The following is a 12,886-nucleotide window of genomic DNA, read 5'->3' on the forward strand; positions in this document are numbered from 1 at the left end:
ACCTTTCTTTTCACAATAGCCTACACATCTACCTATATCATAGGATTGGGTATAAAGATCAAATGAGAAAACAGGAAATTTTTAAAGCATAAATATTACATGATTAGAAGGAGTTATCCCTACACATTTTGCCCCATACTTACATATACAAGCAGCAGCAAGCAGACGAGAAGCTATATAAGGTGGTTCGCAAGAGGGAAACACAGGCTGGATAATGTAGTTAGCAAACGTGATGGCAATGATGGCCTGGCTGGTGGGTTCAATGATTAACAGGGAGGTCCACAGACGGATAAAGGCAATGAAGCCCCCAAAGGCTTCCAGAATGTAAGCATAGCTGGCTCCAGACTTGGTGATGGTGGTTCCCAGCTCGGCATAACAGAGGGCACCAATCACAGAGAAGACACCCCCGATGGCCCAAACCACAAGAGACAGGCCATAGGAGGCGCTGTGGACCAGGACCCCCTTTGGAGAGACAAAGATCCCAGATCCAATCATATTGCCTATGACAAGGCTAACCCCATTTAACAAAGAGATTTCCTTCTTCAGCTGAAGAGCTTCTTGTGGCCCCTCGGATGACACATTGCTGTCTCCAGCACCAAGATGGCCCTCCTGGTGGATGGGGCGGTATTCAGGTATCCGACTCACATTTTCTCTTTCTTCCATGGTGTGCTAGATTCTTTACAGCTTCAGCTATTGGGACCTGAAACCAAACCAATGCAAATGAGTTTGTCTGTAAATGATGCTATTCTAGGTCTAGATACACAGGCATTTTCCCCAGTCTACCTCCTCCCCTCCCCCATTCTAATCATGTGCTCAGTGTTAACTAAGGAAACATAAGTAAGAGGCAAAGCTCACCCAGGCTCTAAATCCCCAATCTTCGAAACAAACTTCCCCACCAAGGCCACTGGGAGATGAACACACTCACGGAAGTCCCAGATGAACTCAAGGTTTGCTGACATAGAAAACCCTGGGTTTGAGCTCAGGAGTAAGGCTAGTGACAAGGACATTTCTAAAGCATGATACTAACTTTTTGGCATCCCTAACCCCTTTTGGCAATCTGGTGCTATGGACCCTTCCTCAGAACATTGTTTTTAAAAGCCTAAAATACATAACATTACAAAGGAAAACAATTACACTGCAGTTCTATCATCAAGATTATTTTTTATAAAAACAACACCAAGTTCCCAGATCCAAAGGTACAAACTTAGGATACAGGACAACTCCAAAGGTACCAAAAACTCATCAAGGATGAAGTACAAAATAAACTATTATGGGGGGAGGGAAAGCAACCCTGAAGAAAGTAAGGAATACAGGATACTTGAGATCTCTTACTATAAAAATCCCTAGGATCTTATCAGCTCTTGCATCATGGGAGTTGAAGAGCAAAGGTCTTAAAGCTGACAGAGCTGACTGATAGTCCCTAGAGCTACAAGCCAAACAGACCTGATAACATAAGGCAAAAACAGGAATAATTTAAGAGAAACCAATTTTTAGTAAAGTTGACAACTCGATAGACTTCTTCAACCATCCAGGAACATATTCCCAAAAAAAGGCAACAATTCTAGTGGGGTAAGCAGTATTCTCCCCCTCACTCCAAGGGGAATTTGCTCAGCTTTGGGACAGCACCATTTCATCTTCTGCTTCTCACACAGGATGGCAAATGTATGTGGAACTCTGCCTTTAGGGAGTTACTAATCCAAATGAGCTGTCAAAGTTGTCATCATCATTGCTTCCCTCATACTCAACTCAATAAAGAAACCGAAAAAGCTGACAGCAAGGTTAGTTCTAGTCTGTTTCCTTTACTTTCTTAGCACCAGGATCTCTGAAGTGTAGAACAGCCACTATTATATACGAGACCTTACCCTGGATCCTAATACCACTCCAAGTAAAAAGAATGATAATTATATAGTCTTAAAAAGCAAGTACTAGAAAAGATTCTCATGAGGTGAAAGGCCAAAAATGTCACACAGTGGTAAACAATATTTCTTTTATTTATTCGTCAAGAAAACAATTAGAAAGAAGAGCAAAAATATCAATACCCTTTCCTGGTCTAAATCAATTAATATCTGTACTTCTTACTTGCAGAAATACCCGCTCAAAGTTGTCCTAGTCAACCTTTGTCAGAAGCAGATGGCTCAGGGTCCTTTGGTTACAACTCCACAAGATCTGAAGAAAGGCCTTGGACTGGGGATTAACCTGTCTGAAGCGCAAACACCTCCGGGCTAACTCCACAGAAACAACAGCGGGGAGCCTCCGGGCTAGCTGAGTGTGGTGTGAGCCTGGTCAGGAACCACAGACACTTTTACCTCCCATCCTGTTTCTCAAATGGGGATTTGAGCCCTGGAAGACAGAATGAACCTCGGCTGATTGGGAACACCAGGCCCAGCTGTTGAGAAGGAGTCAGCACCTGTTGAGTACAGAAGAAGCAAGGGGCAGGGACACTACTGGCTGTGAGCACCTGCAGGAGGGTGGAGCTCTTGTTTTAGAGTTCCTGGTCCGAGTAGAGACCTGAAGAAAAGCTTGAGGCACCATCCTTCCCCATCACAGGATTAGAAGTGCTTACACTAATACCTCTTATTTTTAAAAAAATGAACCAAAGAAGAAACAACCCTACTATTGAAACATATTAGGGAACAGGGAAGACCAGAATTCATCTTCAGAAGAGGACACTTTAGTTTAAAAAAAAAAAAAAAAAAGTAATAAGAAATGGTTCCTTGCCCAGGGAGAATTTATAGAAGAATTCAAAAATCAAATGAGAGACACTGAGGAAAAATTAAGGAAAAAAAATTAAAACTATCCAAGAGAAACAAGAAGATTATGAAAAAAAAAAAAGTTAACCAATTAGTAAAGGAGGTACACAGTCTCAAGAAAATAATTCTTTAAAAATTGGAACTGGGCAAGGGGAAGCCAGTGAAGCTATGAGAGAGATCAAGAAATAACTAAACAGATTATAAAGAATAAGAAAATAGAACAAAATGTGAAACATCTCCTAAGAAAAGCAACAGATCTGAAGAACAGATCAAGAAGAGAAAAAATATAAGAATAACTGGACTGCCCTGACACAATAATGCAGGAAAATAATCCTAGAAAATTGTCCTGGAGTAATAAAACATGAGGGGGAAATAGAATTTTTAAAAAAAAATTCACCATCAAAGGATATGAACAGATAATGAACAGACAATTTTCAGATGATGAAATTAAAACTATTTCCACTCATATGAAAGAGTGTTCCAAATCACTATTGATCAGAGAAATGCAAATTAAGACAACTCTGAGGTATCATTACACACCTGTCAGATTGGCTAAGATGACAGGAACAAATAACGATGAATGTTGGAGGGGCTGTGGGAAAACTGGGACACTGATGCATTGTTGGTGGAGTTGTGAAAGAATCCAACCATTCTGGAGAGCAATCTGGAATTATGCCCAAAAAGTTATCAAAATGTGCATACCCTTTGACCCAGCCATACTACTACTGGGCTTATACCCCAAGGAACTACTAAAGAAGGGAAAGGGTCCTGTATGTGCCAAAATGTTTGTGGCAGCCCTTTTCATAGTGGCTAGAAGCTGGAAGATGAATGGATGTCCATCAATTGGAGAATGGTTGGGTAAACTATGGTATATGAATGTTATAGAATATTATTGTTCTATAAGAAATGACCAACAGGAGGAATACAGAGAGGCTTGGAGAGACTTACATCAACTGATGCTGAGTGAAACGAGCAGAACCAGAAGATCATTATACACTTCAACAATGATACTGTACGAGGATGTATGCTGATGGAAGTGGATTTCTTCAACATAGAGAAGAGCTAATCCAATTCCAATTGATTAATGATGGACAGAACCAGCTACATCCAGAAAAGGAACACTGGGAAATGAATGTAAACTGTTATTTTTACCTTCTGAATCCAATTCTTCCTGTGCAACAAAAAATTCGGTTCTACACACATATATTGTATCTAGAATATACTGTAATATATTTAACATATATAAGACTGCTTGCCATCTGGGGGAGGGGGTTGGGGGAGGAAGGGAAAAAATCTGAATAGAAGTGCAAGGGATAATGTTGTAAAAAATTACCCATGCATATGTACTGTCAAAAAAATGTTATAATTATAAAATAAAATAAAAATTAAAAAAAAAAAAAAATTCACCAATCACGATTTGAAAGAGATCCTTTGTGGAAAACACGTAGGAATATTATTGCCAAATTCCCAAAACCCCAGATTAAAGAAAATTTTTTACAAGAAACAAGAAAAAAAAAAAATTCAACTATATTGGAGCTCTGATTAGAATTGAACAAGACTTCTCAGCAGCTACAATAGCAGACTGCAGGTCTTGGAATTATATCTACAGACAACCAAAAGAACTAGGCCTGTGGCTAAAAATATCATACCCAGCAAAATTAACTACTATTCAATCAGAGAAAAAAAGGACATTCAATGAATTTGTAGATTTTCAGGACTTTCTATCAACCAAATTCGAACTTGACAGAAAATTTAACATCTAACAGCCAATATCAAAGAGCAAATTTAAGGAACTCAATATGGACAAACTGTTTAAACATGAACAAATATGTTTTTTCAACATAGGAAATACATACTTTATGTTTAAGATTTATATCAATAATAGGGTAAGCTCAAAAGAAAGATTGGCAAAGTAAAGGTAAAAATAGTCATTAGTCATACAAATGAGATATAGAGGAAGAATAGACACAGAAGTATTAAAGAGAGGAGGAGGGCTCAGAGTTCTGAAAACCTACTCACATTAGGGAATGGATTCAATAGGCAACATTACATATATTCCATGAAGAATATAACACCCTTCAAAATCTATAAAGAAATGAGGGGAAAAAGAGGGAAGCAAAGGGTAAGAGAAGACAAGGGAGCGATCCCTGGATTGGGTGAGGTTAAGTAATAGTAAACCAAGTTATGGAGCAGAATTTAATGAAAGAGTCAGCAGAGATAGGAAAGACGTGTGTCTGTGGGGTATGTGTGTGTTTGTGAGTGTGTATATGTATATGTATATATATACATATACATATACATAAATATATCTTAACTATAGCCTGCTTGGGGATGAGAGGGGAGATGAAAGGGGGAAAAAATAATAAAGTAAATAAGGTGCACAGCAGAGAACCAAAGAACAAAAGAAAAGATGGGCACTCATGAATATAATTTCTTCTAATATATAGAGACTTTCTTAAATTGGTATTTGTTGTCATATATTTTGAATTCTCTCTGATGTTTTGCTGCACACATGACAATGTTCTCTTTTGTTTTTCTTTTGGTTTGTATTGCTTTTCTGTTTTTCTTTTGCTTAGTCTGTTTTTTCAAATAAAATAAATTTGGGGAGAAATAAAACAAGCAGATGGCTCTGACTAATGTAGCAAAGTCAAAGCCAACCAAGCCATACAGAATAAGCCCATAGGATCTAGAGTCAGAAAGAACCTTAGAAATCATTTAATCCAACAACTAATTTTAAAGATGAGGAAACAACACAGAGATTGTGGCCTATTTGCTCAAGGTCACAAGGGTAGGGAAAAGTAGCAATAAAATTTAAAACAAACATCTTCTGACCATAAGTACTAGGTATGTATCCAGGAGCAAAAGTCACCTGACTACTCAATAACTCAGGCAACTCTTTACTAGTTATAAATAAGCTGTAGAGGGAATTTCAACCAGAGCCTTCCTTATGCAAATGAAATTACAGGTAAAACCCAAAAATAATTCTCTTTATTAACAAGGGCTAATTGGCTCCAGATTCTATTGTCTCTGAAATGTTAGGGTGAGAAGACTGCCATTTGAAAATTGCCACAGGGGCAGCTAGGTGGCACAGTGGATAGAGCACCAGCCCTGAATTCAGGAGGACAGAGTTCAAATCTGGTCTCAGACACTTAGCACTTCCTAGCTGTGTGACCCTGGGCAAGTCACTTAACCCTAGCCTCAGGAAATTTAAAAAAAAAAAAATTGCCACAAAAGAAAATGAGAACACAAAGACTACTACTAGCATTCTTTAATGTGAAATCTCCGAGTGTGGGTTAAATGACTTGCCAAGGGTCTCACAGCTAGTAAATGTCAAGAGTTTGAAGCCGAACTTGAACTCAGGTCCTCCTGACTCCAAGGCTGGTGCTGCCCTCACAATTTACAATTCAACTTGAATTTCTTGCCTACAAAGTACAAGGGAAAAAACTAATCTCAGTGGTTGTACCATAGCCCACTGTACTCTGTATGATTGTTTATTCAGAAGCCATACATTTACACAAACATTTACAACATTTTTTTCAGAAAAGCACCCAGCCCTATAGAAAGGGAAATTCACAATTCACATTCCTCCAGGAATAGTTGTGGTGATATGGCTGATGTGTACTTTAGGACAACAATAATAATCCAGCTACACCACCACACCTATAGGTAAGGGGAGGAAGAGGAAAGCAGGAGTATCTGAAGAAGTCACTTATATGGTTTCTCATCAGATTAAGTCAAGAAAAGTAGGCAATCATTCAAGTAATGGTCCCACAATAAAGCTGGGGGAGGGGGAACCTAGACTCAGAGCTACAGCCAGAGAGTAAGGAAATCAAAAGGAGGTAAAGAGAAAGGGGAAGTAGGTACAGGTTAGTGTTTTCTGGACTAAGGAAGAGAAAACTGAGTAAAAACATGCAAATAAAACTAAAAAACAAATTTTAAACTAAACTAGTAAATTATGATTCAATTATTTTCTATTCAACTATTTCCATCACCTTTCTGAATTATACTTTAGCCTCATTTTAGACAACTATTGAATCCTTCAGGTATACCTGACTAACACCCCTGGGCCAAATAGTTCCAACACAAACATACAGCTGGATGTAGCAGAAAAAGCACTGGCCAACGGCCAAACACAGAGTAGGATACCATATATTAAACTGTACAATGATGGACTTTTTGATGTATTAGTTGGTTTTACTAAACTGGGTTTTTCTCCCTCTTTTTAGTTTTTTAATGCAAGGGATGGCTCTAATTCTTATTATAGTGGTAAAGAACTGGAAATTAAGAGTGCCATCAACTGGGGAATGGCTAAATAAGTTATGGTATATGAATATAATGGAATAATTGTGTAGTAAGAAAAGGTAGAAGGGATAGTTTCACAAAAACTGGGAAGAAATATATGAACTGATACAAAATGAACTGCTCTTTGTGCAGAACCAGACCTTACACAATGACCACACAGTAAAGGGAAACAACTCTGAAAAATTTAAGACTTCTGGTCAATGTAAGGATTGACCATAATTCTAGAAGGCTGATAATTTGGTATATACCAAATGAGATTTTTTTTTTTGGTGTGGCCATTACAGGAATAAATTTGTCCGTGAATACTTGTTACAAGTTTTTTCTTTTTTTCATCTCTATGGGGGAGGGAGGTAGAAGGGAGAAAAAAAACAAAATTTTAATTTAAAAAATAAATTTATACCAAAAAAGTAATGATACTCTGGGAAAATAAATTTATATCAAAAAAGTAATGATGCTCTGGGAAGTAGAGGGAAAGTAATACAAAGGAAAATGCAGGAAATAGGAAAACAAAAACAGCAATACATTTCATTTTGGCTTTGCTGAACTGCTTCTTTTTCCCTCCCTTCATTTTTTTTTATTCTTTGCTATAGGAAATGCTCCTCCAGGTGAGAAAGACATATTTGGATAAGAAGGTGATACAAACATTAAAGACAGAATTAAAAATGAAGATAAAAAACATTTTGAGTGAAATTAACTAGGATCAAGGTGCTAAGTTGTACCCAAATGATTTATTTTCTGGCATTTAGTTCACATATAAAATAGAAAAAATATTTCCCCAGTGACAAGAGAAAAAGATATGTAGTATTTTTTAAAAAAGGAGTTTAATTTTTTTAACCAGATCTGTGATTTCACTGGTACTGGTTATGCCTAGTGAGGAAATTCCTTTTAAAATTGCAGATGTAACTATTCTATAACTTATGGCCTTAAAAGATTGCTTGGAGATTGTACAGAATCCAAAATCCAATTTGTTTCAGAGACAGGACTTAAAATTCAGGTCTTCCAGACTCCACAATTAGTCTTTTCTTCACAGATGCCTCTTGATCAGTTCATAACTAATTAAATCTACACAAACATGGTATAAAGCATAAAAACCAAGACCTAAGATGGGGGGGGGGACAGCTAGGTGGCACAAATGCTTAACACTAGCTGTATAACCCTGGGCTAGTCACTTAACCCCAATTGCCTCAGGGAAAAAAAAAAGGGTAAAGGGAAGGAACATCATTAAGAATACAAAAGATAAGAAATCTGTCCCTTAAGACCGTCAAGAGGAAAAAAGGGGGTGGGAGGAGGGAGAAAACTAACCTGGATTTATTACATTTGGGAGAAACTGAGACGTGTTTGAACATTTTTTTAAAAGAATCACCAATATAGATATACAAATGCCTCTCAAAAAAAAACCTGTAAAGATCAGTTGAAATAATACGCATAAAACCATCTTGATAACTGCTTTAAAAATATTAGGTATTTACTATTATTACATTACTATTATTACAACATTCATGGTCCCAGTAGTCCAGACCAGTTCTACAGTTCTAAAAAATTTATTTTTTTCTTCCCAAAGGCATAGCATAAAGCATAAAAAAAAAAAAAAAAAAAAAAAAATCCCAAATATTAGATTCTGTCCCCTGGTGAGATGCTTCTCTTAAACTCTGGCTACATTTCTCCATCACCCCTCAACTCCAATACCTACATTGCTATATGAAGGGTATGTAGGACTTCCACCACTAATATTATGTTTACATTTATAATTGTCTGATACTTATAAATAGTGCAGCCTAAATTAAGCTATTTCCTTTCTTCAGGTCTCAGTTTCCTCAAAGAGACTACATAATCTCTAAGGACCCTTCTACCTTACCACACACTTTCTCCTTCCCCCTTTTAAAACATATTGTACCCATTCCCTGGAAAAATAACAAACACATTTCTTACACGGTGCCTGGGATACCATAACTAGGCACGCTTGAACCTAGCAAAAAGAAGGCACAAGCCCTATTTTATGGGGGGAAAGCAGAATCCCTGAATGGGATTAGAAGGGAATAAAAATACAAAAGTTCTCCGAAGGCAACGGTCTGGTGGCTTCCTACGCTTCGCTGTTTCTACACCCAGTATACTGAGCAACTTCAACATTTTGCCTCCGGGCCCAAACCCCAGTCACCCGGCTCAGTTGCAACATAGTAACACAGTATCCCTTTGTCCCAAAGAAACATCGCGGGCTCCTAATTGGCCCAGAGTTCGATCTGTGGCCACTTCGCTCCCAGCCTTCGCTGGAAGGGAGACACCTAGATCTGAACCCTCAACCGAGGGAGCAACAAATGATCACCGGGATTGGACCAGAGCCGCGGGAGGGTGGGGAGCAGGAGCAGAGGGAGAGGGAGGGGAGGCACCCCCACCCAGGCGAGCCGGCGCCTCAGACTCAGCTCCGGTGGGAGCCAGCAGCCGCATGCGGAGGGAGCCAGGCAGGAGAGAGGGGTTTCTCCCAGCAGGGGGGGCCGTGCGCTGATTTCCCCTCACCCTCGTGCCCTCAGATCCTCCTTAACCCCTAAGACTTTCCTCAGTAGTCGCAGCTTTCCGGCTCCGCGGTTTTTTCTCGGCAGCCCATCCAATTCCCCTCAGCTACCCAGTCCGTCCAGTTCTCATCAGCCCCCCTTCTTTTAGGCCCCCCCATTCCCTTCTGCTATCCCCGGACCGTTCAGTTCTCAGCCCCTCACTCCCGCCGGCTTCTCGTGACCCCTTGGACCCTCCTCTCCCTCGGTCCCCTCAGTCCTCCTTTCCCGAGCCCCCCTGGGTCCGCAGATCTTCTGAGCCCCCTGGACCTTCCAGTTCTCCTCAGCCCCCTTCTTTCTGAGCCCCCAGCTTTCAGATTCCCTTCAGCCCCCGCCAGATTCTCTTCGGCCCCCCGAACCTTCCAGTTCTTTTCAGCCCCCGACTCCCCTCGGCTCCTTCGGACCCCTGGGCCTTCAGATTTTCCGAAGCCCTCGGCTCCTTCAGTTCTCCTCAGTCCCTCCTCTCCTCCCGAGCCCCTCGAACCCCCAGATTCCCCAGAGTCCCCGGGCCCTCCACTTCTCAGTCCCCTGATTTCCCCCGGCTCCTCTGAACCTCCGGTCCCTCAGGTCCTCGGGGGCGCCCCGGCCCGGGCCCCGGCTCTTTGTCTCCTCCGGGACCCCTGGGCGCCCCGCTGCCTCCTCAGCCCCGGCCCGGCCCCCGACCCGTTACCTCCTCATGGCCCGGCCGGTAGCAGGATGCTCGGGCTGCCGCCGCGGCCACCAGCTCCCCTCCTCACGCTGTCGCGGCCCCTCCTTCTTCCTCTCCCACACACCGGCTCCCCCCGCCCCCGACCGCGCGCCGCGCAGCCACGTGACCTCGGAGGGGGTGAGCGGGGGCGGGGCGGGGCGCGGGGGAGCGCGGCGTCTGCCCCCCCTCTGCCGCCAGGCGTATTGCGCCGCTGCTCTCGGAGCCCCCACCTGGACTTAGCGGGGAACCTGATTCCTCCGCGGACGTCTCGCTCTGGGAGGCCGCAGAATGTCCCCTTCCCCCCGGGCTCGGACGGTCCTGGGGCTCCCCGGCCCTTCCGAACGCTTAAAACCTAACAAAAGAAGTCCCCGCGCGCATCTCGCGGCGGCGTGAAACTACCTCCCGCTCCTTCCCGCAGAGTAGGGAATCTTCCCCGCGGCTAATCTCCCCCCGCCCCCCCCCCCGGTTCCCCCGTCTCCAGCCCCACTCCAGAGACCCTCGAGGTGCGGGCCTCCACATGCCACGTTGTCGGGTCAGCTGCAGCCGCCCCCGGGAATGGGGGGGGGGGGGGAGGCGCGCGCCTACCGGGAAAGAGACACAATGTTCCCGCTCCCGAACAGCCTGGCCCTCCTGGCCCGTAGAAGGGAGCGTGGAGAGCTGGATCCGACCCGAAGCTTGTCTTCCCGAAGCTGAGGCAGGTCCACGAGAGCCGTCCCCGACTCAAGGTCACACAAGTCCTGAGTGGTCAAGCGCAGATTCGGGGCTCCCTGAGTGGAGTGATCTGACATTAGTCCCTGGACTTCCCAGGACTTCCCTGCAGCCCCCAGACGCCCCTGGATTAGAGTCGGAGGTCCTCGGATGCTGGGACTGCATCTGATCCAGCCCCTGCAGAGACACGCAAGAGTGCTAGGGAGCAGGAGATAGGGCTGAGGGTGGGAGCTCAGTCTTCAGGGGGTCTCTAATTGCAGCAGCCCCCTGCAGGGTTGAGAGGGGGGGAGGGGGCAATGAATCTGCTTCTGAAATTTCGTATAGGGAATAGACCCGGTGTGATGCCCCACCGGACACAATTCAGAGGAGATAGGAAGGTATTCTGTGGTTATTTCTTGTCCAGTGTAGTGAAGAAGTCTTTTAATTGGTCTCTAAACAGGAACTGAGCCTGCGTGCTTAAACCATCTCTTCCCTAGAAGGAAGCTTTCAAAAGCTTCCAAGTGGGGGTGGGGGGCAGTACCTGGGGCATTTGGCCCCGAATACACAACTCTGTTGTTTTGCAGCCCGTGCTGTTTCTTCATTCTTACTCTTAGGTGAATGAGCACTAGAACAGGCTTTGGCTTTGTGTAATTCAAAGGTCAGAAAAATCGTCTCATTCCCTGAAATGCCTAGCAAGGGTTCAACCCAGAAACCCAAAGGCTTCAACTCGGAATCGAACTCCTTGGTGTGGGGACCCCTTGAAGTTCCTGGGAATGGAAGGTCGTGTAAAGCAGGAAGGGCTGCACAGTTCAGTAATTCGCTCATAAATATTTATTAAGCAACTTGGAGGGGGGGGATGCATAGGACATACTGTGTGTAATTTATATATGAACATATATAACATATTTGCTTATTAAATTTACATATTAACATTTCATCCGTCACATTACAGGTAGACAATCAACAAAATACTGAATCAAGCCCTGATTTATATTGTTTGATGTTTGCAGTTATACATGCTCACGTTAAAATTTTAATAATTCACTCACCAGAGATCCCTTCAGACTGGATCTAGAATACGCTGGATATATTTTAGAGGTTTCCGAGGTATCTGTACTTGGATTTTCGTTATATCCTGCCAGTAAATATCACTTGGTAAAAACTAATTGATGCAAATTTATTACCAATGTTACTGAAGGGATATCAATGAGTTAAATGATATTGTGTACTAATCTCTTGTCACACCAGATGGGGAGTTAAAGCCAATAGCATCAGAAGAATCCTACTCCCTCAACCCCAGAAATACATCTCCAAACTCGAAATGGAGATATAGCCAGTTGTCCTCTGAAGACCCAAGCTATCAGTGCACATGTTGATTGATAGTTGTTAGTGTTATTTAATCGTGACTCCATTTGAGATTTTCTTGGCAAAGAGTAATTTGTGGTTTCCTTCTCTACCTCATTTTATAGATAAGGAAACTGAGGCAAACAAGGTTAAGTGATTTGCCCATTTCTCTACTTCTTCACCTCCCCATCATACCTCAAATCTTTGCAATTAGGTTTTCATACACATATCCCCTAACTGCCCTTTCCAAGATTACCAACAATTTCCAATTGTTAAATTTCGAATATAAACGACTTTTCTAAAGCACCACTATCCTTCCAGTCCTCCCTCATCTCTATGTATCCAATTAGTTAGTTGTCTGTCAAATCTTGTCATTTCTATCTTCATATCTCTGGACTCTAATCCGTTCTTTCTTGATCTCTCCATAGCATTTAACATTACAGACCAGCCCCACTATCCAGGAGGCTATTCCCTCGCCACTTGGATTTTTAAGACACTGTCCTATTTCTGAGTCTCCTTTGGAGAACTATCACCAATAACTTGCTCCACTATGTATGTTACCCCAGAACTCT

At 42.5% G+C, this 12,886-nt stretch overlaps 1 protein-coding gene across 2 annotated transcripts in view; it reads right to left on the reverse strand.

Annotated features, from left to right (window-relative positions):
- SLC7A6 (solute carrier family 7 member 6) overlaps positions 1 to 10,978 on the reverse strand; it is a 29,542-nt gene extending 18,564 nt beyond the window's left edge. The window contains exons 1-2 of one of the 2 annotated variants that reach the window (XM_074286366.1): positions 10,869 to 10,978; positions 144 to 700 (exon numbers count right to left, since the gene is read on the reverse strand). In XM_074286366.1, the coding sequence (XP_074142467.1) occupies positions 144 to 663 (520 nt within the window). In that variant the 5' untranslated portion in view covers positions 664 to 700; positions 10,869 to 10,978. Of the gene's footprint in view, positions 1 to 143; positions 701 to 10,265; positions 10,489 to 10,868 lie in introns of those variants that run through there. The other variant, XM_074286365.1, reaches the window with a different exon arrangement.
- Between the last annotated feature and the right edge of the window lie 1,908 nt (positions 10,979 to 12,886).

This window comes from Sminthopsis crassicaudata, chromosome 2 (genome assembly GCF_048593235.1).
Source record: "Sminthopsis crassicaudata isolate SCR6 chromosome 2, ASM4859323v1, whole genome shotgun sequence".
NCBI lineage: Eukaryota > Metazoa > Chordata > Mammalia > Dasyuromorphia > Dasyuridae > Sminthopsis > Sminthopsis crassicaudata.